Raw genomic sequence first — 27,737 nt, 5'->3', positions numbered from 1 at the left:
TAGAACCATCTGTCTTTCTATTAGTGTTTTTGAGTCCTGTTTTGAAGCTTCTTTGCTTGGCAAAGTCACTTTCATCCTTGGAAACCATTTAAAAAAAAGTTCTGTGGCTTTTTGCCGAAGAAGAGTACTATGCAAAAATTCCACACGGCTGTTCATTTTTGTTCTAAAAGAATGCAGTTACTTTGTCTTTGTCTTAAAAAAACCCAAACCCCAACCCCCAAACAAAACAAACAAAAAATAAACACAGGAAGAAAAGGCAGATATTGGGCAGTTTTAGGGTGACTGACTGGGGATAGAGGATAAATCTCTTTTTATATGTTGGGCTTTTTTCTCCATCAGTCCAGTTAAAATGTATGTTGCCTTTTAGTTAACAGGATCAGAACAGAAAGGAGAACACTGAAGTAACAAAAGACGGATCTATATAGTTCAGTGAGTGGAGCTACATCTACTCTAACTTCAGTCCCAACCTTAATCTCCCAGTGCAAGAATTTCTGTCAACAGCACTCCTGAACTACATACATCCTTGCAAACTGTTTCGAACTATAAAGATGCAGTCAGTGCACACACACAGAGGTGCTGACAGGTCCTGGCATAAATGAAGAGGTTACCTTCCCAAATTTCATATTGCTCTTCTGCCTTGTAGCAGTGTTGGGTGAACCGGGACATCTTCTGGAGATTAAATTAAAATAAAATTAAGTCAAGATGCTGTGGTCTGAACTGTGGCAACCAAAGATCTGGCACAAGTTCTCTTTTGCCAGTTCTGCTGTGCAGGCAATAACGAAGGGAGTAACACCTTCTTATGTTCCTGGCCGAAAAGGACTGTCTATCAACACGTTAATTCTCCTTGTTTCTAAAGACCACAAACTAAACTTCAGCCTTTGATTAATTCTCTGTACCTCAGATGCCCTAGCTTTACAGTGCTGTGATGGTGATGACCTGTCTTAAAAATTGAGTCAGTCTGCCTTTACTGACCAAGCTGGTCAGTACAAGTAGGGTTGGTTTTTTTTCAGTTAAAACCAGCCATTTGCCATTTCGATCTATCAAGCCTGTTCTTTCTCATCTGTGTGAAATAGAAAGACAATGTCCATTTCTAGCGATGAACAACTCTGACAGAGCTGGGTAAAAGCAATAATATTAGATGTTGTGCCATGGCCAACTGCCAGTTTTGATGACTAATTTCTGCATGTCTTAAGTCCCCTGCAGTATCCACTTACAATATAATATTTTCCATTTCCTGAATTGCACGGTTGTGTACAGTTGCTGTGCAAAGTTGAAGAGCTAGCGCTTCAGACGTAGCTGTGTTTTACTTGTGAATAAAGTATCTGAGCCTCTTTTCTTACCATCTCAGAGGCGTTACCCTTTCACATGTACCAAGAAGCGCATGTGTATGGGCAGAAGAATAGTACTGACTGTGCTGTACTCGACTTATGCACATATTTGTACTTCTCTGTGTGTGTATCTTTGTGTTTGGACTCAGTCAGGGTGAAAGCTACTGTCTGTCTGAGACAGAGATGTTGTTACGTGGTGCAATAAAAGAGCCACCCTGCAGTCAAGGAGAAGTGAGGCGGCGTGGACGGTGGGGGAAATAATTAGCGGGAATATAGGTATGCTTTAGCGGAATCTTTCGATTTATTTTGGATCGATGTCTTTCATATGAAGTGCATTGGTAATTAAGATGAGGCTGAATAGTTAATGCTACTGGAACACCCCATTCTGGAGGAACGTATCCAAACCTGACCTCCTAGGTCGGGAGTAGGAGAAAGCATGTAAGCATTTTCCCCCCAAAAAATTTCCACGTTTGATTTTCCCTCTCCTGTTCAGCAGGTCCAGGGTCAGCTGCCTCCATTAATGATTCCCGTATTCCCTCCAGACCAACGAACCCTAGCAGCAGCTGCACAGCAAGGATTCCTTCTTCCTCCTGGTTTCAGCTACAAAGCGGGATGCAGTAAGTCCTGTAGATTTTTTTAGCTGGAAGCGGGTGTAGGGCACGATTTCATGCCCATCTGTATGAAAGTATCACCTCTCTTGCCAGACGGACAAAGCCATTAGCTCGCAGAGAGGAGTGTAAAATAGAGAAGTAGTCGGTATCGCACGGGGAAAGATTGTCAGAGATGAAGGACGCGTTTCAACGCAAGAGCAAAACGTTTCACACGACAAGTCGATTTGCACACCTTCTTTCTGACAGATCTTTTCGACAAGCGAACGTGCTCATGACCACACATACGTACATGCCTCTGAAGAGAAGCTATTTGAAACTTCCCAATAAATTTCAACACTGTTGCAAGAAAATATGTTTTTTTCCTCAAGCAGCCTGCTTACTATTTGTGAACTGAGGGCCTATTCTAGTCTCTTTCTTCACACAGAACTCACATTAATCTCAACGGGGGTTCTGCACAGAGATCAAAGATAGCATATGCCTTTCAGTTTGATGGACTAACACAAACTATGAGTATATTTATGAGAGCCCAACACTAAAAAATACAGCATTTTCAATCTTTGAAAGATTTGTATTGTTCTCTGTGCTCCCTGGATTCTTTTTTTAAATTTTATTTAAGCTTTCTATAGGATTTCATGTTCCTGTCAACAGGATGATAATAAATAGAAGTTAAAGAATAATCGAGGAACTCCGTTTCCATGAATAGGCTTAGCTAGAGCATGAATTTCATAGGCTTCTTTTCATGCATTTGTGCTTGTATAACTCTCCTGACATCAGTTTCCTACTGAGTTATCTAGGACTTGCTTGTTCTGCCATTCTCTGTCTCTAGCATGGGTGTTTAGCTTTATTATAGCCATGTCAGTCTCTCCACCTGTATCACTGACTAACTCACCAATTCCTCAGTTGTTTTGAGTTACTTCATAAAGTTAGAACACAAATATTTCCTTTAGTGAAACTGGCTTAGCCCACCATTTCTGATCTCTTTCACTTTCTGTAAACTTGAGTTTCTTTGGCCGCTCATGCCTTTCCCTAGTATTGCACAAACTGGGACCACTACTGAAAATGACTGCTCAAAAGACTCCACATCCCTCAGCAGCCACAGTGCCAAAGCAAAAGCTCGTTCAGTTCTTCCAGTGATTTCACACTCGGCCTCTCTCAAATGGGAGAAGCAGTGAGTCACATTACTGGATGTTTAACTGAAAGACACACTGAATATGAATGCTACTGTAACCGTAGGCCTGGAAAAGGTCAGGAAAGCACCCTGTTAGATATATCTGACAGATTAAATTAGTTCCATGTTAATGAAGTCTGGTTTGGATAGAAAGAGCCGGGCCTGGGTTTTTTCCTTCTTTTTATGGCATGTACATTAACTGTAGGACAGTCCTATAGTTCCTGACATCCATGAAGCACATATGACGTCGCATGTTTGCGTAACCTTGAAAATGAAAAAAGAGCAAAGTTGCTGCTGCTCCTGGCAGTAAAGCTTGGAATTAACAGCATGCCAAGGTCTAGGGCTGAGCAGAAGCCAGTGGAAAAAGACAGCTCTGTGTTTGGTGATTCCCTGGCATGTTTGACTGAATTTGACTGAGAAGCTGAGGAGAAGTGATAAGTAGTCCAAAGGATTTTTTTCCTTTTACTCACAGTTTAGTGTAAACAAAAAAAGCATATACGGATTTAGCTACACCTAGAAAGCTTGTAGCAATGAAAATCATAGCTGCCTTAGAACTACAACATGTTCACATCAACTAATGTTTTTGACAGGCCATTAAAACATATTTCTCCCACTTTCCTGCTTGCCCTTCTGTGGATCAGTCCTCCTGGCAAAGATGTGGTAGATTGTAAACCAGGGAGCTTTGGATAGAATTTTCTAAGGCACCTGAGTAATGTAGGAGACTTAAAGGCAGTAGGATCTAAGTCTCAGGGATATTAGCAAGTGTTTGTACTGTAAGCTTTAGTAAGGTTACCTGTGCTAGCTTGAACTGAGCTGAAGTGGGTACCAGTATAACACCTCAACAGAGAACATGCAGCAGATTAATTTGCCCAACTTCTCTGCACGTTGAATGCTTAACTCTCACTGATTTAGTTTTCGGATGCTAGGCCTTCCTGTGAGCTTCTGAAGATCCCAGTACCAGCATCTATACCTGACTGCCACTGCATGTCTTAAATTTGGCTTATATACTTTATGAAAATGGAACTTCACTTTGACATGTCCCTGTTCCTTTTGGAAAACCTGCCCTTTTCTTCTGGAGTGGTAGATGTTCAGAATTATTTTGTATGGCTGATTGACAGGAATTCTCCAATGGCAATTCTGTTATTTACTAGCATTAGCCTGCACATAGGAACAATAATAATCTCCATGGGAGAATTTAGTTCCAGTCACAAATAAAGCAAAGCATATGAAAATTTTCATACAGTATAAAGGGAGATTTGAAAATCTGGGGAAGAAGGAAGAGGGAATTGCTGTGACAACCAGTATTTTCATAACTAGCAAATGGTGCAGAGTACCCTGATTATGGATATACAGTTGGGGATGCCTCCAAAGGGACATTTATACCAATATGTGCCCTGCCTCAGCTCCCCCAAAGAGTATCTCAGATGCAGCAGCACATCAGCTTGACTCTAGTCAGGGGTGGTGGTGGTGGTCACAGCTCAAGGCTGGGTTACTCGCCATCTGCTGTCTGCAGGCAGGTAGCAGAAGAGATGACTGTCTCCAGTTGCTCGTCACCATGCCTCTAACTTCTGACATACTGGCCAAGCTTCTTGGTTGATCACTCCCTAACTTGCTTCCATCCAGGCTGGGATACCAAGGATTTCCTGTTAAAATTGCCTAAACTGAGCTGGCTCATTTTAATGGAAGCATGTTGAGAAATGGTGAAACAAGCAGCCTGGTCATGGTGGTAACCTTTGGCAGGGGGCTGTGATTTGAGATAGTGGTCTCTTCAACCAGCACAGCTGCAGCTGGAAGAGAACATGTGAGCAAGCCTCGAGGTCAGTGCAAGAGACAAAATTGTGAATATACTACTGTTTTTCTTTCACTTAGCTTAGATCATGAAACCGAGCTAACTTAGTCAATGCTTTCTGATTGATCTGCCCATGTTAGAGCAACAGAGGGTCAAATGCATGTCTCACGGTGGTTTTGGAGAGAGTGTGGGGTAGGATTCCTCAGCCAGTGCTTTCCAGTGGACCAGTGGCTTGTCCAGAGAGAGACTGTAGAAGGGAAGAACACTGATTTCTCTACAAATAGTTCATTTTCTGAGGATTTGACTGTAGACAACACAAAAATAGTCGTAACAGTTCATTGCGGGGGCCCATGTAGATTCATCTCATGGCAGATACGAGTGTAAGAATGGGGCAACGGTATACTGATACTTTATGCCCTTATACCTTGCCAAGCTCCAGTGGTTGAGGACTCGGGGACCTTCTGACCCAGTGGTGGCATCACTGTGTGAGAGCTATTCTGTCTTTTACTGAAAACAAAGAGGTTTCTCTGCTCTAGTTCCTACCTGATTGCAAACATTCTAGATGGCTGAAATGCTCAAAATGTTACAATAACATCAATCTCTAACATGAGCAGAGCAAATTATTCACTTATACTTCTCCAAATATTTTGCAAAATTCAGTAAATACAGGGGAGGAGAGGGGTAAATATTTTCTCCATGGTTACGTGACAGGTCATGGTCTTCGGCTTCCAATTTGATGTAGTAAATTTCCTTTTCTTTCTTTTTCTCCATAGCACATCATGCTTGGGAGTGGCTTGGTTTTTCATTTTGTTTTGTTTTTTAAACAGATGGTTTGCATTACATAAGGGACAATTTACACAAGTTGACACTTCCCCTTTTTTCTCTATGGCATATTGTGTGGTGGTAAAGTTGGCAGAGAAAAAGGCAGGAACTTCTATTAGGATTACATTTCTATTTGAGAAAAAGATTGATGATCTACGGTTCCAGTTGATTTTTAACCTCCATACCTAGATATAATTGCATGGTGTGTAAAATACTTAATGTTACCATTTACAACCAAAGCATATTTTCATATGAGAAAAATAAGTTGCAGTATTTGATGGACTATTTTGTCCATGATTAGCAAGAAAATACTGGTTACCTACTTATTTGCTACATACCTGTTTATCCATTTGCTGTGTGCTATTTGGAGTTTAAGTATTTTATTTTTATGCAAAACTCTTTATATGTATTTTCTTATATGCATAATGTGTAATATTTATGTAGATGTATAATGCAAATCACTTTTTATAAAGAGTTAATGTTTCAAAGTTACTAAGTGACATGTGGCATGAGCAGATGTTGGGAGTTAACCCTAGTACCCTAAGTACATTAATTGGTTTTAGCAGCAGGTGAGCTCCTTCCATTTCGGCTGATGTTGAAACCAACCAGAGCCCAATTCCAGCATTTCCCAAACTGTGGCAAAGCTTCTCCCACATTTAGGCTACGCAGATTGGCTCAGAGCAATTAACCCTTCTCCTTTTATTGTCAGTCAGCATTCCTTAACCCTATCATTTGTTACTTTTATTACTAGTTCACTTTCTCTCATGATACTTGCTAGATAACGCACACGACTCCCAGCGTTTTAGCAACGGCGAGTGAAATGTCAGCTCTGCTGAGGTCTGAGGAGCGCTTGCTGTTGACTTCACTGAAGTCAGATTTCACACCAGATGATAGAGATCTGCTAGGGCCACTCTTAGAAATAATTAGAATTTATTTAGAGCTAATTAATATTTGTGAAGCGCTTTGAAAGTATAAAAACTGTGTAAGTGATAGAAGATAAGTTTGGTATTGTGCCCTTTGAAAGCTGCATAGCTCCACCTCAGAGGAGGCTGCTCTTCAGCCGTAGGTAGCGTGATCCTTTTATTAATGCGCATATGTATTGATTTGTGTGTGAAATATTAAGGGATGGATGTCTTTCCTGTATGAGAGATAAGAAAGATAATGAAGTAAAGATTTGGGGAAATGACAGGGAAGATGCTTCTGGAGAGCAATTTATGGGAAAAGGCAGGAGTTAGGCTGGGAGCAGTGGGAGATCGGGTATCCTTCAGCCACTGCAAGAGGTACACTGCCCCGGACAGAATGCTTCCCAGTGCTTTCTCTGTGGGTCTGCATTTGCAGCACTATATACAATTACCTTTCCACTAAAAGATACAAAATAGCCCAGACTTCATAAAGAAGATGAGCCCTCCCAGATTAACGATGCCAAGTAAGATTCACTTTGGGAACTGTGCTCCGTTGCTTTTTTAAGCATTTGGTGGTCACAATAAAAAGGAATTAAAATGTTGACTAACCACTGGTGGAAGCTGTTGAGTTCCAGATAGCTTCTTCTCCAGAATATGAACACCATACTAAATTTTCCAAACTGAAGTGTGCAAGAAAATGAATTATATGGAGATTTTTAGGATTCGCCTTCTTTCCTCAGGAAACATTAGTTACAAAGTCTTTATTTCTGGAAGTGGGGTTTGCCCCAAATGTATTTTCCAGGTTATTCACAAATTCTCAAGAAAGCTTCTAGGTAGCCTTTTATTTGCCAGCACCTATGTTATTTTGATGGAAATATGCCAGATTCTGGAAACAAGAATTGGTTTTCTTTGCCCACTCCTCCTCTCCCCTGTGGATAATTTGTTGTAACAAATCATATTGTGTTCCCAGTCAGATGTCATCAACATGAGGTTTTCTGAAAGCGCTTTAATCACTATTTCAACCATATCCAATTAGTGGGGGAAAATCTGAATATACAATAGGTACATTGTATGTGTCTTACATATCGGCTCGTTGCTCCTGGAAGTGTTCTAAATAAAATAATGCACACAAAGTTATTGATGAAATATCTAATTACTTTTTTTAATCGGCAAAAATGCTTGAGATGAACAAGCAGAGTCTAATAAAATTAATATATGCTGAATTTACTGTTCGTCTATATTCTGAACAATAATTCCGATGTCCAATAAAATGAAACTCTCAGTTAATTGGTTCCTCATACAGTACAATAAAATTAATGTTTAGGAGTTAAATACCATAAACCTCCTCAGGGAAATTTGCTGATGTATCTCTGTTTTTTAGTCAGTCACATGTTTCATTGTTTAATGGAGTATCATGTGGACTGTCTTACAATTTTTCTTGTGCTCAGTGTCCATGTGTCTGACTTCTAAAGAAACCAAGCGCTAATTTCTGATTTAACTGTGTCAGTTGTATCAGCTGACACACAGGTCATTGACAATCACCAAATCACAAGAAAAAAATATTGACATTGCTATGCTTTTATCAGAAGGACAAAAATAGGAACCATGTGTTGTTAGGACCAGATACTGTAACTTCTTTATAAAGATGCTAGTCATCTTTCAGGGCTACTGTTTATGCCTCGGAAAAGAATGAGCATATGACTAAACCCTCATGTTCCCCCCAGGATAAGAAAAGAGTAATAGCATTGTGGATAGAGACAGCAAGAAAGAGGAATTTTTGGTAACAACTTTGCCTTTTAGCATACATGAGAATGTGTCACTTCTGTAATGCTGAAAATGCAATGGAAGGCATCAAGACTGCAAAAAATAACAACTAAAGACTATTTCTAACTGAAAGAATTCCATAACCCCTGATCTATGGGTGGCTTCTCACAATAATGCTAATAAAACCCAAAATAGACAGGCGAAATAATAGGGTCCTGTGAAAACAGGCTGATAGTCTCAGTTCAGTTTCTAGGCCATAAAAGATGTCTGGTATTACGGCACTATTATCCATTGTTGGGCAACCAAATAAAAGCCCTGATTTTTGAATTCGTGTGCATGTACAAACTTCTGTGGAAATACATTGGCTTTCCTTGGTACTCAGAGCTTCTGAATAACTGGCATTCATTCAAGAGGTATATTACAAAAAAAAAAACCCAAAACAGCACATTAAAAATTGCTCCCTGAAAATCATGGGATTAGTCTTGTTGGGAGAGATAGCAGAAGGTCTGTAGTCCAACCTCTTCCTCAAAGCAGGATCACCTAGGAGATCAGACCAAGTTACTTAGGTCTTTATTCAGTCACGGTTTGAAAACCTTCAAGGACAGAAGCTGCTGACCTGTTCTGGCAGCCTGTTTCAATGTCTGGCTATCCTCATGGGGAAAATCTGATCCTCTTTTGATCCACTTTATATCGGTTGACACTTCTCTTCCAATCAAGCCCTACCGTGAAGAGCCTGGCTCTCTCCTGTCAATCCCCTCCTCATATGAACCGTAAGGCTGCTTTTGGGCCCTTCCAAGGCTGTCCCTTCTGTAGACTGAGTTGTTTCTCTGAAATACAAAATCAGCTAATGCCATGTGGGCAGCACTCAGCAAATGCTGTCTGTACCTATCCTCAAAGAAAGTTGGGGAACCAGTTTGGATTTCTTTTTGGAAGCCACCAGTTGCAACTTCTTCGTACTCTTTTTCTTATTTATCTAAATCCTTGATGCCTAGAGACAGAAGTCAGGGAACACTACTCATGTCTTTCACATCCTTTCATTACTCTTACTACAAGTCCACTGTCACACCAAAAAACTGAAAGGAAAATGGTGATGAGGATGAGAGCAAATGAATGGTGAAAAGAGATGCAATGGCTTACCTGTCAGTTAGCCATCAGCTGTGATTATTCATTGTAAATATACTTAAGTGATAAATTGAGTGTAAAATTATTGTGGCTTTTTCTAGAGCTTGTCAAAATGGGGGAAAGATGATGTAGAAGTCCTTTTCATTCAACAGAATCTAATATAAGGAGATGTTTATTCTGGTATTTTTCATGGAATGTAGTTTAGCATTCTGGCTTTGGAAGTTATAATTTAAGAATTTGTTTTTGTTTCCTACTCTTTATATTCTTTACACTGTTTTCTTTTTTTCTTCTCCTTCCATGACCTCCAAGTTTTTTCACTTGCTCTTCCTGAAAGACAGGTAGGAAGAAAACAATAAGTTAGGGTTTGTTTTTTTTTAAAAAAAAGTCATAGGAAATAAACCCCCTACTTCTTCTGGTATATTTGTGGGGTTTTTTAAGAAGAAAATTTCAGGAAAAAAAAAATCAGAGTTCTATTGTTTCATATAATCAGGTTCAACTCTAAAATCCTGTCAAAACATTATAATTTAACATTAGCATGTAACTTGATTTATATAGCAAGTAAGACAATTGTGCCTGCTCTGAAGAGCTTGCAGCCTGTCAGGAGACAAGACAAGACACTAGGGGGGATTACACCTTGAAGGAGAATAAATGAGATGAGTGACAGAAAATGGAATACAAAAAACATCTTATGAGTTTAGGTGAATGGTGCAACACATATAATGCTAGCTCCTAGGCTTTCTTTTCTTTTTTTAAAAAAAAAGTCTTCATGTTTTTTAACTTACTAAACACCTTTGATAAAATTTTGCAAAACAGATCAATGGTTTACGAGCCGCTGTTGCATTGCCACAAGTACACAGTCACTTAGTATCCATGAGCTTCTAGCTAGATAGTTGAAAATCAAGTTCCTAAACACACAGGGTTGTTATTTTGTGTTTTGGGACAGGATGTCCACTTGGCTCTGTACCACAACTTAACTTTAGCAGAAAAGTGTTTTCTCTGGAGGATGATTGGGAGAGTTCATAGAAAGAGTGGTTTAAAAGTGAATGTACTTCATGAAAAATCCTCTTGTAAGCAAGATCTTGGAAGATTATTTTGGGCAAGGATGAAGGTGTGATTTGAAATTGAAAGAAGTTGCAGTGCATAAATTATCAGGAAAGTGGTTCTGGGTATGTTTGTGGAAGATGGACCAAAAGAAGTATAGAGAAATGAAGAATTAGCACAGAAATGAGGGTTCAGTCTTGCCGTCTTTCTTCCCTGAGCCACTGGTGTTAGCCTTTGCTCATGGTGTGCACCAACACCTCTGGCATACCCCATCAGCTCCCTCAGGCTGACATAGCCCCTTCACTTCTTTAGGTGCCATATCACCAGAACATACATCTTATGTTCTGTGTTTCTTGAGTAACTATGTTCTTCAGTGTCGTCACCAGGTAGCTGGGAAATAACTCTACGTTAGAGAAGAATGTGTCAGCTAATGAAATATTTTTTTACCATGTTCTTAAAATAAAAACTCTAGCCTTTGACTCACTTCAGATTTTACTGTACAGTGTACTAAAGAAATGCAACATCTGCAAAAACTTCTGATGCACTGTTTATAGGAAGTGCCCACTCATAAGGAGAGACAGTTTGGAACATGAAAGGTGTGCACAAAATGTTTCTCTTGGTAGCTGGAAGATGTCGGGAGGTACACTTCTGCCTGCATGCATTAGTAGATCAATAGTGAATTTTGTGAATTAAGTAATGCAGTTGTTGGTGAATTTATTGTGAATGGCCTGGGAAATAATCAATTTTTGATAACTGTATATCTTGCCTCACATTCCTGAAAAGTTCCCAGAGCTTGGGAAAAGGGGGAAAAAAAATAGTGTTTTTTTCCATCTAAAAATATTTACTGAAGAAGTAATTAAATAGTTAAGACATGAATTTCCCAGACTTCAGAATTAACTAAAACTGTTCAGTCTGATATTGGAACAAATGAAAGGGTAACAGAGTGAGGTGTCATGTCCTTGAGTGTCAGCACAGAGCGAGCAGGTACTTAACTGTCAGAGGAAACTTGAAATCACTGTTTGTGTTTTGTGGGGGGGTGGGAGGTGGTAGCTGTTCCTGCACTGTGTGACGTATGTATACAAGCACTTGGCCTCCTCATTGATAGAGGGCCTGGATCTTCCCCCGGGAAAGGTGTTGCCTGAAGAATTGTCTCTGGGTTTTAATCCTGGCTCTTCCACCAACCCATTGCGTGACCCACGGCATAGCATGGTGTTTAAGCATATTCCTCACAGGTTTGTGTTTTGTCTCCTGTGGGCAGTGAGCTGCTCCAGACAGAGGAGATCTTTTGTCAGGCGCTTGTACTGGGACAAGCGCAATGAATGGCTAACCTGAACAGTGTCTCTGCTCATTATTGTATCTTCCTCCAATTTCTTTGCTGTTGCTATCATGTCTGTGCTGTGGGGGCAGTAATGTGGATGTACAGTATTTGAGGAGCACATGTGGAAGAGTTGCCACAGGCAGGGTGTACTTTTCTTCAGAAAAAGAATTAGCAAACCCCTACAATAAGCACGGGACAGCAGAGAGTATCACCAAAACCATGGTGATGCAAAGATTTGTAACAGGTTACAGAAGCATTTCAGTTTTCTTTCTTGATTTTCTTTGTAATAATATATTTGGAGCACTGGAAAAATGTAAAACCCTTTAAGGAGTGAACTAACAAAACTGCCTAGCTTGGCAGACAGGAGACCCTAGCTCTGTACAGTGATAATGTGTTCTTAGGATGAATTTGAGGTTTTTTTCCTTAGAATTCAAAACTTTACACTAGTACGTATTGGTGTGGTAGTGTGGTAGCCTACAGAGTCCCAGAAGCATTATTACCTACACCACCAGAGCCGGTGGTTGTGACCATGCACATGGCCGTGGGGTATGCACGTGGCCAGAGGGACTTCTGCATGTTCTTCTCTCACAAGCATCAACTTGATATATCTACCAAATGAACCGTAAAGAATAGGAATTACCACAACAGATGAGGGTATGAGAATCTGCCTGGCTGTTGAGGGAGGTGAGAATAGTGGAATTTATGAATTGGTATGAGGTTGTGGGAAGATGGGCTGAGGCTTGTACATGTGTGTGGAGAGATGAAGAATGTGGGACAATGCATAGAAGTTAATCTTTTAATGTGTGTGTTTTAATACAAGTCTTTTGTAACTGAAAATTTTAATGCGCTGTAAAATCAACATTCTAGTGAGCACCTTTTTCCTTGTTCTTTTTGTTGCAGTTGAGAAATTAATCATATTACATAGTTCCATGGCTGGTCCTTGAACAAAACGTCCTGTTCTAGAGAGGAGTCTTTCAGAATGATACTGGGATTAACCTTTTGGCTGCTAGTGATGTGGAAGGAGCTAAGCACCGTTGACCCCAAGTCTTTGGCCACTGTCTCTTTCTTCTCCACATCTTCACATCCTTAAGGCACACAGCTTGGGTCACAGTGTAACTCCTCAGAAAATTTCAAATTTCGTTTAACTCATGATATGAAACAGAAAGTGGATGCCTCAATTAAAGCACAGGAAAATGTAAAGCAAGAGCATCCTCTGGGAGAAAAAAAAATAATCCAAGCAAGTCAGGAAACCTGTTGACCATTGACAATAAGCCAGTAAATAGAGAAGTTGTGACCCGATGAAGGTGCAAAGACATTAGTGATGCTGGGGTGGACATTTGGATTCCCATTGCTTGGCTGTCCAGCCTTGAAAGACTGTAAGGCTTCAGTCAACAAAGCATCATTTAAGATGTTCTTAAATATAAGCAGGCCTGCTTGTTGAAGTTAAATATCTTTTAAGATGCTTTTGCCAGCCCATTTTTTTTCTGACCATCCATTTCTAGAAGTTACAGTATTTAATTCTTAACAGGAGATCAAAATCCTTAAATGAAAAGATCTCTATTAAGAAAGTTGCATTATAAAAGGGAAAAATAAACATTAGCAGTTTTCCTGAGCATGACTACTCCAACACAGCTTATTTTTACCATTTTAAAAACATGAATTAAATGTCTTTCCCTTTGTTTTCTGTTTCCTGTAACTTAGACTTGATATCATAATAAACTTCAATAATAACTAATAATGATTATACAGAACAGCCTGCATTGCCTTCCTAATTTGTCCTTTTTTGCCAGTTCACTCAAAAAAAGCACAATAAAGGAGGAAAATTTTTAATTTACCTCTCTAATAAAATATACAGGAACACATAGCTAGATTTTTCTGATAAAATGTTCTGCCTTTTCCATAGTCTCATTTCAAGAGACTGGTTTAATGCGAAAGAAATCATACATGCTACCAGAATGCTGGGAACCTATGGAAATGCTTGGGTGATCCTTATTTGAGTGAAAATTGCTTAAACTTTTTATCATTTGGAGAAGTGATACAATGCATGTAACTTTTTATTTTTTTAAAGAAAACAGTTTTCTTATTAGTTTTTTTGGTAGGCTAGTATGAAGTTTAATTTTAACAGATGAGGTACCTAAGGGCGGCCAAAAGTGAGCACTACATAACATTAAAACATTCCTGTCTCCATCTTAATTTTTGCCATGTCAGGTAATTTCCCTTTATAAACTCCTGCAACTTTTTCTTCAGCCTTTCCTGGGTCCCTTTATCTCATTCAGCACAATGCAGTTCTTACTAAAACTGAAGTACTTTTCCCTCAGCAGCAAAATTGAATCACAGGTCATGAAGCTGAGCTGGTGCAGGGATTTTGGAGGCCTGTATCTGATTTACTTAACTTCACATGCTTTTTCTCTTGTAGGATCAAACCCTGACACTAAAGCTAGATTATTTTCTTTATTCTCTCCTAAAAGAAAACACGGTAGTCAAGGGAGCGCCAGTTCTGATTCGTGTGAGGCTCAGTTTACTAACAGTGATCAGAGTTTGGTTAACTTCATATTCTGGACAAGCTTGTAAATTTGTCCCCTTCTAATACTGTGATCTTATCAAGGTTGTACTGTTTTCCTTTGCTTCTCCTCCACCCCCATCTTCTTTCTTTCCTTTATTTTTTTTCCCCTTTCTTTTTTTTTTTCCTGAAGTGCAGCCTTCTGATCAATGTGCACTTTTTTTTTCCATTTCCCTAAATACATCATGAAAAAGGATGAGGTTTCCGCCTTAATTGCTTGTGCCTTTTATTCACATTCCTCTCTCAGCCAGAATTGTGAAAAGAGTGTTAGTAAAAGGCTGCACAATAGAGCTTTTCATTAGGCCTCAACAAGGCACACAAAGGAAGGCTTTTGGAAAGAGTGAATGCAGGACTTTAATTTGCAGGTGGAGAGTAGATAAAAGGTGCTGACGCCTCTATTATTCTCTTACTTAGGTGACCCTTACCCCGTTCAGCTGATCCCAACTACCATGGCAGCTGCTGCCGCAGCAACACCAGGCTTAGGCCCACTCCAACTGCAGGTAAGTCCGAAAACAATGGGGAAGAGGCAAAGGTTAAGTAAATACGAAAAACAGTTTTCTCTTCCATTTGAACACAATGCAATTAACAGGGTTTTTGGTCTGCTCTCTTGGCGTACAAATTCGCCTCCCAAGCAAAGTGATGGTCGAATCATAGACGTTTCCTCTATCTTTTTTTTTTTTTTACTTTTTTTTTTACACCGGGGGAACTTTTTTGTTGGGTTTTTGTGCCTTTATTGTCAGTTGAACCACTTTTTGGGGTGTGCTTCAGATTTCCGGGGAGCGGTATGTTCGCTTGCCTTGTTCGGTGCAGGCGGTAAGGGCTGGCAAGGTGTAAAACCAGCCAAGGAAACTCATTGCCGGCCAGAAAGGCTGGGTCCCGGCAAGCACTTTTAAACTGCTTCAAAGTCGCTTAGCGTGATTAGGTCCTTGTAGGCTATAAGCTCTTCAGAGCAATGGCTGGCCCCTCCTACGGTGTTTTATGGTACCCAGCACGTTTTAGGCACTGCTGTAGTGCAGATAATTAGCGATTATACTAATTTAACATGGGCAATTAGAAAACAGGTGGAAGGGTACTAAAGAATTTTTTTTTTTTTTTTTGAGCTACATTAAAAAGTTGACCTGATAGGAAGATGTGTCTGATTCAGAAAATCCAGATTTTGGAGGTATTGGAGTGTCCACGGTACTTAATGATAGATGTGCAGCTGTTCCTCAGGTATTCCTGATCAGCCCCACAACCCTAGCCAAGTTATTGGAATTAAGAAAATAAAATGTCCATCTCCACAGTTTGAATTCTGTTACCTACCATGCATACTTTGCTGGTGGGCTGAAGCTGGGTAAAATTTGGGACTAAAATGAAACCAAGATCCAAATCATCTCTAGTTCTGCAAAATCCAGATTGAGACTCTTTTGTAGGAACAAAAAAATTCCCATATTCTCCATTGCTAATTTGTCTCTCTGCTCATTATTATTTGCCAAGTCACATAGAACAGCAGAGCTTTATACCTGCTTGGAAGAGTTCAGCATTTATAAACAGTACATGTAAAATGCATTCTCAAACTCAGTTTGGCCCGCACCAGTATGAAGTAGACTCTCTGCATCAGATATTTCAGTTGTTTGGCCAGCACACGAGAGCGTGGGACATAGTTCTGGGGGGAAAATAAAAAAATTAATTTTTTTTTTTTTACTTTAACACAGCCAGCGGAAGTTAGAGGAGTTTCACAGAAATAGCTGCCAGCGTGTAAGCTGACACATTCCATGCACCACAGAGGTTAATACATTCATTCCTATTGTGCCTTTGTATGAAAAGCTACACTGTCTGTGTGTTAGTTTCTGATTCCATGAGTTACAAATACCGTAGGCGGCTTAAGAATCATGGGAGCCATAAAAGTCATCCCTCTGAAATGAATTTTGAGAAGTAACGTCAGTACTGATAAAGTGCTTATAATAGCCAAACACACATGAACACACATATGGAAGAAAGGGGGCGGGGGGGGAGGGAAGAAAACTGGAGCTAGCTAGCAGTTGTCTAATTCTTACTTCTGTGGTCATTCAGGCAAGTCCTAGAGTAATGCATCAGTGCTCCAGTAAGTTGGGAGGGTGGTTAACTTTCATTTCGGGACCAGCTTTGGGCCATATCTCTGCATGTAGTGGGCTGAAGAATTATGATTAAAATAGGCTTTGTCGCAATGACAGTTTCAATATAAAAAGGTGGGCTTTGTGCAAGTGCAATTGACTTCATAAGTATCTTAAAATGAGTTTAAATTGTGGAAAATTTGAAAACCTCAGAGGCCTCTTGCATGTGTGCAAACGAGAATGTTAGCATGAAAGCATTTATCGAATTCACCCATGTTGTTTTGCTGCTGGTTAGTTAGTCTGGAATTAAAGGGCGAGTTTGGCAGCCAGTCAGTGGGAGAAGTTCAAATTGCTAACTCTGTAGGCTCCTTCAGATCTTTCAGACTTGTTCTCTAAGAGTATGTTTATACTGTAAAAGAATTAAAGTTGTCTCTCTTCATGTCTTAAGAACAATTTTTAGCTATTGGTGTAACCTATCTAATAGAAATTTGGACATGCTTCTTAGTTTCTGCTGCCATGTGAAAGAGTCAGAGAGGCCTGATGTGCTTTGAGAAAGCTTTTATGATACAGTACTCAGAACAGACTCTCTCCCATGCTAACGTGAGCAGAGCTGGATCTAGCATAGCTACGACCCTAGAAAGATTGTGTCTTCCAAACTTGGTTTAAATCCAGTTTAGGTCAGTGATGGCTGTTTCTTCAGTCAAGAAACATGATGTTTGTCATGAAGAACTGGTTCAAAATGACCTTTAAATGGTATGTGTGAATGTGCAGCCATGACAGTCTGTTTCAAGGAGGAACTCTTCCTTCAGACATTCCCCTGGATTACACGTAACCATAGTGTTCCCAACAAACCCTCTGTCCTCTGGTCATCAGACAGTAGAAGGTCAGAAAAGTTCCTTCTTTTCTTCTTTGTCTGTCCTCCCTATCACTCATCTTTCCGGCTTTGTATACTAGAAGCAGTAATTTTCAGGGAAGATCAAAGAACCTGACACAATGCTCAGTTTGTTGCTTCCAGCAGAATTTGGTAAACAACGTTGTCTTAGTGAAGACAAAGCCAAGGAATTTTTCTTGTTTGTTTATATAGTGATAAACATGTCTTTGTTATTTCATTAGAGAATTTTAAGTCAGGGCATGTCTTAAGTAGTGTACTATGAGATCAACAGGAAGTACTTTTTTATCCCTGGTTGTCAAAATCAGATTTTCTTTTTGTAAATGAAATGCACATTGTATCTTAGAAGAACAGTTAACACCTGATGGTTTTCCTATGGCAAAGATACTCCTTGTCAGTGAAAATGTAACCTTTCGTTTTGAAATACCCTGTTGACTCCCACTGTCAGGTTCGTAATCTGAAGCCCTCCCTTTCTCTCCCTGTCTTTGAGTCCCCACTGGAATATGCAGATTCTGTCATCTGATAGCTACCACAATTAGCCATACGTGATTGCCTTTATTTCCAGTATCCACAGAGAGACTAATGACTCAGTGAGAATGGAAACTAAAACTTACACTGTTTGATGTCCACAAAGGAATAGATGGATGGGGCCATGTTGGAGAAGCTGGAACTAAGGCACTGCATACTTGAACCAGTCCTCCAGCAAAGAACTGTACTGCTCTACACCTTAAATGAACATGATGTTTTCCTATGTGGTTCAGCAGGTGAGGAAATGAAATTCCTCTGTCTTAAGGATCTTACATCCAAAGCTGGAAGCATAGATATCATGTAACTAGTTTTACACAAAGTAAACAGAAGTGAATATTCTAATACCGATCTATCTTGGCCATACCTAGTATGAAAAAGATGTTTCCAGAAGTCCGAGAAAATTCAGTATAAAATTATATCAGGTGGTTTCTTCTCTGAGAAAAAGTAATTCTTGAGTGCTTTCTGAGCATGAGGAAACAATGGACCTGGTCACCGGGTGTAAAAATTGAAAGAAATCTGCATCATTGGGAGTGCAAATGGTTCAGATGTCCCAGATTGCTTGTTTGAGAACCAAATAGTGACAACGACTGATTAATTGGCAGTAATACAAATGGTGTATACACCCATAACTATACTGAATGATAATGCTGGATGTATAATGACAGCTGCCCATGTAGCAGCAGTATATGGACATTTTGCGGTCTGTCAAAACAGCATAGCAGTCTGATGTCATACAGACTTCCTGCTAATATCTATTCTTGGAAAAACACCCCAAAAAGTTTTGAGCGCCCATGTTCAAACTTTTTTCTCTTTTCATCTTGGTGTGAAATGGGATGTTGTGATTATTGGCAGTTTTGTTCAATATCATGACCAAACCTGTTGCTATACGGATTAAGAGAACTTCATGTCAGCCTGTGAGTGTGAAAGCATCTTAGCTGGGTCTCAGTTCTGAAAACCAGCCATTTGAAGAATCCTTATTGATTCTCTTTGGCTCTTCATATAAATATAATGAGCAGATTTTGGCCTGCAGCAGCTGAAAAAATAATTTGGCCAAGTTTTTCAGTCTGTACTTTCTTTGTTAAGTGCTTGGGTCATTTTATTTTCCTTACTACAGACCTGTTCTTTTCAGTGGTGGGGGAAGATACATGCCATGGACTGAGTTTCAGTGGAATTTAGCATGTGTAGCATGGACCATGTTTTTAGAAGACTTTGAGACACATATAGGCACTGACTAAATAGCTAGATTTTGAGAAAAGGTAAATCTGTGCAGAGTTTGAGGGCTTCTCAGCATTGTTCATCTTGCTTTTATTTGGTGTCGGACTCATTACAAATTTTCCTTTGGAAAGCCTTGCTTCTAGATATCTTAAGGGTTGTGTAATCATCTGTGGTCTCCATGCTTCCTTTTACTTGAAGGAAACAAAGCGTCGAGCTATTTAACAAGTATACAGCGACTGATCAGAAGATAGACTGTTCCAATGGTCATATGAGTATTACATAAAACATCTGTTGCCTGTGAAACAAAAATAAAGCATGAGGACTGCCTGCTCAGTCAGATAGCTTTTTTTTTTTTTTTTTTTTTCTTACATACTAGCTTCCTTTTGGCTTCTGCACCATAGCAGGAATGAGCTACATCTCTCCTCTTGCCAGTTCAGGTAGTTCTCTGAAGTATCTCCTTAAATTTCACTTGAAATGTTGCTGATGATAGAACTTCCTGTCTCTGTTTAAGAGATGGCACTATATTTTCACGCATTGTGAAGCACTTTTTTTTTTAATTTTCATATCTCCTTCTGCTTTCATACTATAATCTGTAGACATAACCAGTTTTGACCAGATTAAGCAGTTGGCCTTTCCATGTTACAGCACTTCAAATCTGCGAAAGAACACCCTGAAAAAAACTGTATGAACACTGTAGTGATACATCTGAATACTGAAAGCTTGATTATTTTTTTTTCCCTTGTATTGGGGAGCCAACTCGCCAGAGCTGCAAAGACATATGAATTATTTCTGATTGAGAAGAAAAGTCCGAAGCCCCATTATTGTCTCTACGGAATGTAGCCAAGAGATGGCAATACTTTATCCATTATTCATTTACTCTGCAATCTACATTCATGACCTCTTTGGGATATTACTATAACCAATTCTTTTCCTACAAGAGGGTAAACCATTTCTTAGCAGTGCAAGGTTATTCCTTCTATTTGCTGGGCAGTGCCTACCTTTAAATACCATCTAAACTGGCTTATCAACAGCGAGAGTCAGTATCCTTTCACTGTTTGCTTTTCTGCTTTACCTGTTCTCATTAATAGGACTCTGACTTAATTTGTAGGGAATGAATCATTAGTGCACAGTTTAATTACAATATTATAATACTCATGCAATCCACTTAAGCATAAAAAAGTAGAATTAGTTTTTCACTGTGAGCACACACATCTGGGGAAAAAAACAGCTAAGTACATGAAAAGCGACATTTCTCATTAGCATAACGAAAAGATGGCAGTTGTCCATCTGCCATTAGCTCAGTGTATTGCAATGCTGTTTCTGATGGCCATCACAAATAATGATAATAATAGGAGTAATAAAACAACATAATATGTATACATTTTTCTTGGACGCCCTTTTATAGTTTTTAAAATTGCTACGTTCATGCAGATTCTATGTTCCCTGCTTCTGTCCACCACTTGTTTAGGGCTTTGTAAGTGAATGTGCTGGCCACTAGCTACTCACCACCTGTTCTGCAAATGGGCAGCCAAGATGGCCATTGTAAAAGAGATCATTGAAGACCAAGGTCCAGTTCTTCAGCTGGAAAATGTGGCATAATACCCTTCATGTAAGGGAAGCTACAACCATCTGAACTGGGTGAAGATCTCTGTGAGGGTGTAGGGTAAGTTGTCTTCAAAAATTCAAACTTTTCAAGATGCCATAGTTACTGTGAAGTCTTAGTGATAATTTTAAAAATTCATTAAACTATATAAGAAGGGTGTGAGGTGAGGGGCAATTGATTGACCATAGCCTTTTTGAGCAACCCCTATGTTGCAGAAAAAGTGCCTCCCAATTAAGTCCAAAGCAAGCCTCACAACACCAGGATGCAACTAGTCCTCACTTTCGGATACCTGGTGAGAGGTAGAGATTGTGATAAATTGTGTAAAAGCATGAACCGCAGAACATATCAGCTCAAATAAATCTTGTTCATGGTAGGTAAATGTGCTTTGCAGTTGGCATCTTGAACAGCCCATACTTGCCTTTGATATATTCTTAGGCAGTGTTATGGATAAACTCAATATATTCTATCAAAATAGATTTGGATGAAAAGCTTGATCACATCATTTTATCAGAATCCAATCAATTTAGAAAAGACAGTCATTATGACAGACTATATCTAAACGCTTTGTATTTTACTGACCACTGTGAGTGTCTGAACATAGGCACAATGGACATTTACTGGCAGTAAATACACATGGTAAAACAATACCATGGCTACTCTGTGGGTTGTCAGATTGTAACTCCTTCCCCAGCACTCCAGGGGAAAGAATTAACAGTGGTAGCATACTCATTTTATCTAGATTAACAGTCCTTTCCACATAACTTTCAGATTCCATCCATATCTATGAAAAATGAAGAAGGCTGAAAAAATGACCAGCCTATCTTCCTTCCAGTTGTAACTCAGGCCTGCTGTTTGCTAGCAGACCTCTGTCTGCATGAGTGAGTTTTCTTGTAGGTTAAAGAGACTGAATTCCCTCTTCCCCCTCCCTCCGACCCTGAGCCTGCAGGGCAGACAGACAGAAGCACACATATGATTAATACAGCACAGCTGCAGTAGTGACTCATTTGCATATGTATTAATAGAGGCAAAAACAACAATTCAATTACATACAGAGACATTCTGCATACTAAAGAACATATGCAAATAGCCTGGAAAAAGTGCAGCCAGCGTTTTCTCCGACTTTCCTGAGCCCATATGGGTTAGCATTGGAGCCTAGCAGTTCTCAAGAAATCCCCTTCAGGAAGAACCCCTTACAAGATGCTTATACAGCTATTACTCCTCCCCCACCCCCCATGTTCCCAGAAGGCATTTGACATTTGGACAATGGAAATAGCACAAGCAGTGTCTTTTCCATGTTATTTCCTATTTGCCAGCCTTCAGCTTCATATCGCTGCCTCTTTACATATAAGACTCGGCATGAAGAAACCCCGTCCTTAGCCCTGTCTTCCCTATGCACACATTTATTCTAGTTTTCTTTCCCTTCTTCTCTTGCATCGTTTCCATTTTCCTTTGTCTTTCTCAGGCTTTCTCTTATCTTCTTGACTTCTGTGAATTAGCAAAAGATGACCGTTTTTGCACCTTTTTCTTGTGGTGACCTTAAATGTCTCATAATAGCATAATTCAGTGATTTTCTGCTAGGGCACTGTTAAAACTTTTAATGGGCCTGAGAGGTGTCTCAGAAAAGTTAACCTGTTGTTGATAGGTTTTCATGTCATGATACGTTTGTCTTTGTCTCTACAAAGAAATGTGTGGAGTTCTGAAATCAAAGAGGTTGATAATCACGGGTGTTAAATAGTTCCTAGTACAGGTGATGCGGCTCTTCATAACCAGTGCAGCATCTGGTTCTAGTAGTAGAAACAGATGTTCTCTATGTCTCATGGGAATTTAATAGGCAATACTTTTGAGCATCTTTCAAAAGCAGGTTGGAAATATTTCAGCATTGGAACCGAGGCTATGGGAAGGTTTACTTAAGCTATAGGAAGGCTTTCTTAAGTTATATTTTCTTTAGCTGTAAGTTAGTCCTTGTGTTAGTTTGTGTTACAGTTAGTTTGTAGCTACAGTATAGCCACAGCTATACTTCTTGTATACATGTACTTCTTCACGTGGGCCATTCACGCACTGCGATACCCAACAAAATACTAGGCCGTGATCCGTACCCAGTACAATTATTTCTGGAAAAGCATGACACTTGACATTGTCCTTTATGGACGAGGTAAAGAGAGTTCTGTTTCAACTCAAAAAGAGATAACAAGTCACTAGAAACTTTCAGAAACCTGACGAAGCCATTAAGATGCCCGACTGTCTTGTTTGGGTGGGAAGCCCTGAGTTTTAAGCAGTCTGAATTAACTGGCCATTTGTTTGAAACATGGTGTGAGCAGGGGAAAATAGGTCATGCAAGAAAAAGCATGTAACTGTCTGGCGAGCATACTTGTGAGGTCAGGTCAGCCTTAATTTCTTTTCTCTCACAAAAAATGTTACACTTCTTTCTTTTTGGGGTTAGCCTGACAGACAGAAGCAGATTACTCCTTGATTATTTATAAGGCATTAATTTTAGATGAATATTGCTGAAGTAACTGACATCGTAAGTAGTTTTAGCAGCCAGCAGAAGAGCCTGTTTGCAGATTGGAATATGACAGTCTTCACTTACACAATGTCCTGTCTAGGATAAAGTCTAAAGTGTATGAAAGAAGAGCGGACTCAAGGAGTGGAGGCATATGTATCAGCTAAAACCGTGTTTATTCTTATGTGGGATACAACTGGGACTTTGGGTGGTTGGGGTAGTGGTGTTGATGTTACAAGTTCACCCAGCTGCAGGAGAAAACCTATGTCAAAAAGCAACAATGGGAACACATCTCAGCCAGAGTCTAAAACCAGGGGTGAGCAAAGGATCTGAGAATGGCCCCGAGGAGCCACCTTTGTACCTGTCCTTTGAGATAAGGGAAAAGACCCATCACTCCCTACCTTGGCAACAGAGCAAACCTACGAAATGCTTGTGTTCCACGGGACGGGGTGTTTCGTGGCTTGCATTCATTTGGAATTAATTCTCCCTGGACAGGTCTGTATGAAAAAGCTGGTAACAAAACAAATAAAAAAAAAAATTAAAAAAAAAATTTCCTACTTTGTGCCCTTTGCACATTCCAGACACAGGGTTTTGAAATAGTTGGCTTGCACTACTGGTTTTCCTATTATGTTGTTTGCTCTTTTCAGAGGGATGTTGCTGAAAAGAAGATTATATAATCATGCAAATAAGATTGTATAATCCTGAGCAAACGGTCCGGGGAGGGGGTATATGTGTGTGTGTGATGGACAGACAGATGAGGGGGGATGGAAAAGCACACCGAGTGGGGCTGGGCTGGCTACGAAGGTGCTCGCTCTGAAACCATAAACTGGGGGGCTACAGGCCTCCTCTGAAACATGAAAGCTGCTGTCAGACTAGTGATTTTTTTTCTGGATATTTTTGGAATTCATTGTCTTCGTGCTGAGCTCTGCCAATAGTGTATATTTACAGTGCCTCGGCAGAACGTCGTGACAGACAAACACACAGGAAAACTGCAAATCACTAGCGTGCACACTTCAGAGCTTGCAGAACAATGCTACAAATAACAAATAACAACAGTGAGAAAAGCTGACTTACGCAAAACTAACTGCTTACTGACACTCACTTACTCCTTTAGGTCCACAGATCAAAGTGCTACGTTTATGCATCCCAAAAAGTTAACTCAAGCAAATCTCCCTTGAAATCTGGCTAGCTTTGTTGTACCGAGGTCATATGACATGGTTTGTTATTAGATGCAGATTGGTATAATAAATGAGTATTTAGGAATTTTGATTTTTGTCTTATTTCTTACTACAGTCTTGTTTATGATGGTTCTTTTCTCCAAAGTTTTAGGTCATTTCCAGTTGACAGAATGGGATAGAAACAAACAGCGACAGTAAATGTGTACGTGGGGAAAGTATCACTGGCCAGTGACATAAATCACATACGACCAGAACAGTGCAAGTCATTCAAAGTTCTTGTGCTCTTACTCTCATCCTGTCATTCTTTAGTCCAATTCCTTGCCAGGGGTCACAGTTACCAGCAGGATATTTTAGCATTTTTATGAATGGAGGCTAATAGTAGGCACAGATTGACACTGTGAAATACCTAGTCACTGTAGACTATAGATCTAAGCATTAGACAACAAACCACGCTAGGTCAGGATGCTTGTTCTGTTTGTTTTCCTTCCAAAGTCATCAACTGAACTCAGCTCAATAGAAGATACTGTGGTATCTGGAGATGTAACTTTCAGACTGTTAAGCTTAATTTTCCTGTTGTGACTGGATAGCATTATCCTGTTCCTGAGGTTAAGTCAGAGTGCAGTTATTTCCTCAATACCAAGGCTCTGTTTCCTCAAAACCCCCTTCTCTTTTCAGAAGTTCCTAGTGTTTCCCATTCGGTGGATTTTGCAAGATCAGTCTGAAGAAGAAAATTTGGAGGCAACAGTACCCATAGCTCCTACTGATCCTCGAGACTAGTTTTTATGTTTGTAACCCATGTCAGCTGTGCCCATCTGTTGAGTTTGGGTGTAACTCCTAGCCCAGCTTTTAAGCATCCCTTTCACTTTTATCTGTTTACCATTTTTATCGATGGTCTGTTTCTGTCCCTGTCCGTTCTTTAGATAGCTAAGGAGGAAAGTGTTGCAAACTACTGGATTTACATTCCTTAATCCCATAGTTGTAGAGATCAGTCACGTCACAGGTAACTTACCTGGCCACAAGTGTACAGCAAGTTTGTTAAGTCATCTGTCTCGGAGACTGCCAAACTCTAGAATTACAGGGAGCAGGCCAGTCAGCAAGGTACAGCTTGAATAATCTCTTCCTCATGGACAAACATATAAATCAAACAAAATAAAAAACAAGTATACAAAAAAGAACACGTTTTTAAAAGTCGATGCTTCTCAATTGGAAGCTGCGTTGAAATCAGTATCCTGTGATTATCAATACAACAGGAAAGCAATAGGAAAGTTTCAAATGCTGTCACGTTAGTAGAAACCGAGATTTTAAAAAGCATTTTCCAGCTATGTCTGCACCACTGTGTCTTGCTGTTTGGAGCGATCGCTCTCTCTGTTTAAAATCTGCACTGGAGCAGAATCCTCTTAGCTGCATTGCAAGCTGTAGTTTAGTTTGATAACCACAGCTCTGCCACACACTGCTCCAGTGGCGGCTGCCGGAGGCAATCTGTTTGTGCTATATCGAGGGAGTTGAGTTGTCTTTTGGGGACTGCCGCAGAGTGCCTTTTTTCAGCTCCTTCCTTTAGGCAGAGTATCTGTTTCTCCCAAAGGGGCTTGGGACTGCCGGTTGGTGTGCAAGGGAATGAGGTCAAGCCATCGGAGACACAGGGAGCCATGAGAAGTGGTACCCGTTTCTCAGCCTGATGCACTCAGGGGCCCAAAAATCGGCGTCCCCATAGATGCTGCGCCAGGGGAGACCGTCCGTCCCCCAGCACACCTGGGCTGCAAAGCCAGTAGCTCTCTGGCCTTCTGAAGGTGAAGTGCTCAGGAGGTTACACTTCTCTCCACACTGGAGTGTGAAAACAGCATCTGGCAGCAAAGCCTTTTCTTTTCCTTTTCCTCATTTTTCTTTTCCCTTTCATGGCTCAAAACACTCTTTACAAATTATAACAGTGTGTTCTCCGTTAATGCACCAAAACATTACAGCTTGTGATAGTGTTATTAAAGTGTTTTGGGCCATTACCATAGAATACAGCAGCATATTTATTTCATTAAGGGAACCAAATGGATCTAGCTGAATTTGGCAAAAGAATATGGCTGAAGTCCTATTTTATCTCTGATGTTGATTTTACCATTAAACTCTGAACTTCTGAAAATCAGAAAATTCAGGGTAGAAACACTAATAGGGGCGCTACCTTTTGTAGTGGGCTAAAAAATGTCCTTAAATATACCTTGCTTCCTTCACAGTAGTTCTGTGTTGGTATTTGTTAAGTATTTCGATACTTTACGAAATTGGGGCTTGTTGATGTTTAGGGTCAGTAATGTGACATCTATGTATAGGTTACACTTAACTCACTGTCCTGCAGGGTCACGAGTAACTGCCTTTGAATATAGGTCTTTTTAGGCCAATCAACCCTTCTCATCCCATTCCCGTTATCACAGCGGCCTTGATTTGTGCTAAATGCTGGTCTGATACACAGGTGGTGAAAGTAATTTGGACGGTATATATCAGTGTATGTTTGGGTAAGATTTTTTAAAGAGGCCTGAAGGGATTTGGGAGCCCAGCAATAATTAATTTCTTACGGTGGCTTTGAAAATAAGATACACAGCATTCACACTTAATCCTTCCTCCTTTCCACAGCTGTTTTGTTTTTCCTGTGATTAGCTTTGTGGAAACACTCATCAAAATTGTATCAGAATGTTTGATGGTGAGGTGGCGTTCATTCAGTAACGCCGTCTTTCATTGGATACAGTGAAAGACAGGAGTACTCTGCATCTCCTACCTCTTGCCCAAGCTGGCCAAGCTGACATTAGTGTGGTGGCTTGTGTTTCAGTGCATGGTGCTTGCTTTCACTTCGAGCAGGGAAAAGAGAGAACAAGGATAATCTCCCAGCATTTTGCACTGTGCACTAGGATGTCACATCCCGTGCATTAGAATTTCATGATGACACATGCGTGGCACTCTTAACCAAATTGAGTGCTGCCACAAAAGCAGTGTTGGGTACCCTGATTTTTATCATACTGGGTGAGCATGGGTAGATCGTGGCCTGAGCTCAGACAGAAAAAGTTAAGACATTCTAAAATGCATCAGCCCAGTTTAAACACAAAATCTTATTCTCAAATGTAAACATTCTCCTAAGTATGGTTGGGGTTTATGCATTGGTTTATTCAGGTAACTTTGTTTCCCTTCGCATTAATTGCTGCTCTGAATCAGGTCCTTAATGGATGTAGGATAGGTAGGTGCTCACACATCAAATGTTTCTTTGCTGTCACACTGGGTGGCATTACAGGTTTGATTTCACTAAAAGGTATTGTTCACAATCAAGTGTAGAAAGGAATGAATACTAAAAAAAAA

The 27,737-nt window shown here is 40.0% G+C and overlaps 1 protein-coding gene across 7 annotated transcripts in view; it reads left to right on the top strand.

Annotated features, from left to right (window-relative positions):
- Positions 1–27,737, top strand: part of SOX5 (SRY-box transcription factor 5) — a gene marked incomplete at its 5' end in the record, with an annotated part of 289,871 nt that overhangs the window by 191,625 nt on the left and 70,509 nt on the right. For 6 of the 7 annotated variants that reach the window (XM_084279479.1, XM_084279478.1, XM_084279476.1 and 3 more), the window contains 2 exons: positions 1,825–1,945; positions 14,840–14,925. In XM_084279479.1, coding sequence (XP_084135605.1) covers positions 1,825–1,945; positions 14,840–14,925 — 207 coding nt within the window. Of the gene's footprint in view, positions 1–1,821; positions 1,946–14,839; positions 14,926–27,737 lie in introns of all 7 variants that reach the window. The other variant, XM_084279475.1, reaches the window with a different exon arrangement.

This window comes from Gallinula chloropus (assembly GCF_964237585.1).
Source record: "Gallinula chloropus genome assembly, chromosome: 1".
Lineage (NCBI taxonomy): Eukaryota > Metazoa > Chordata > Aves > Gruiformes > Rallidae > Gallinula > Gallinula chloropus.
This window is presented reverse-complemented; position numbering and strand designations above follow the sequence as displayed.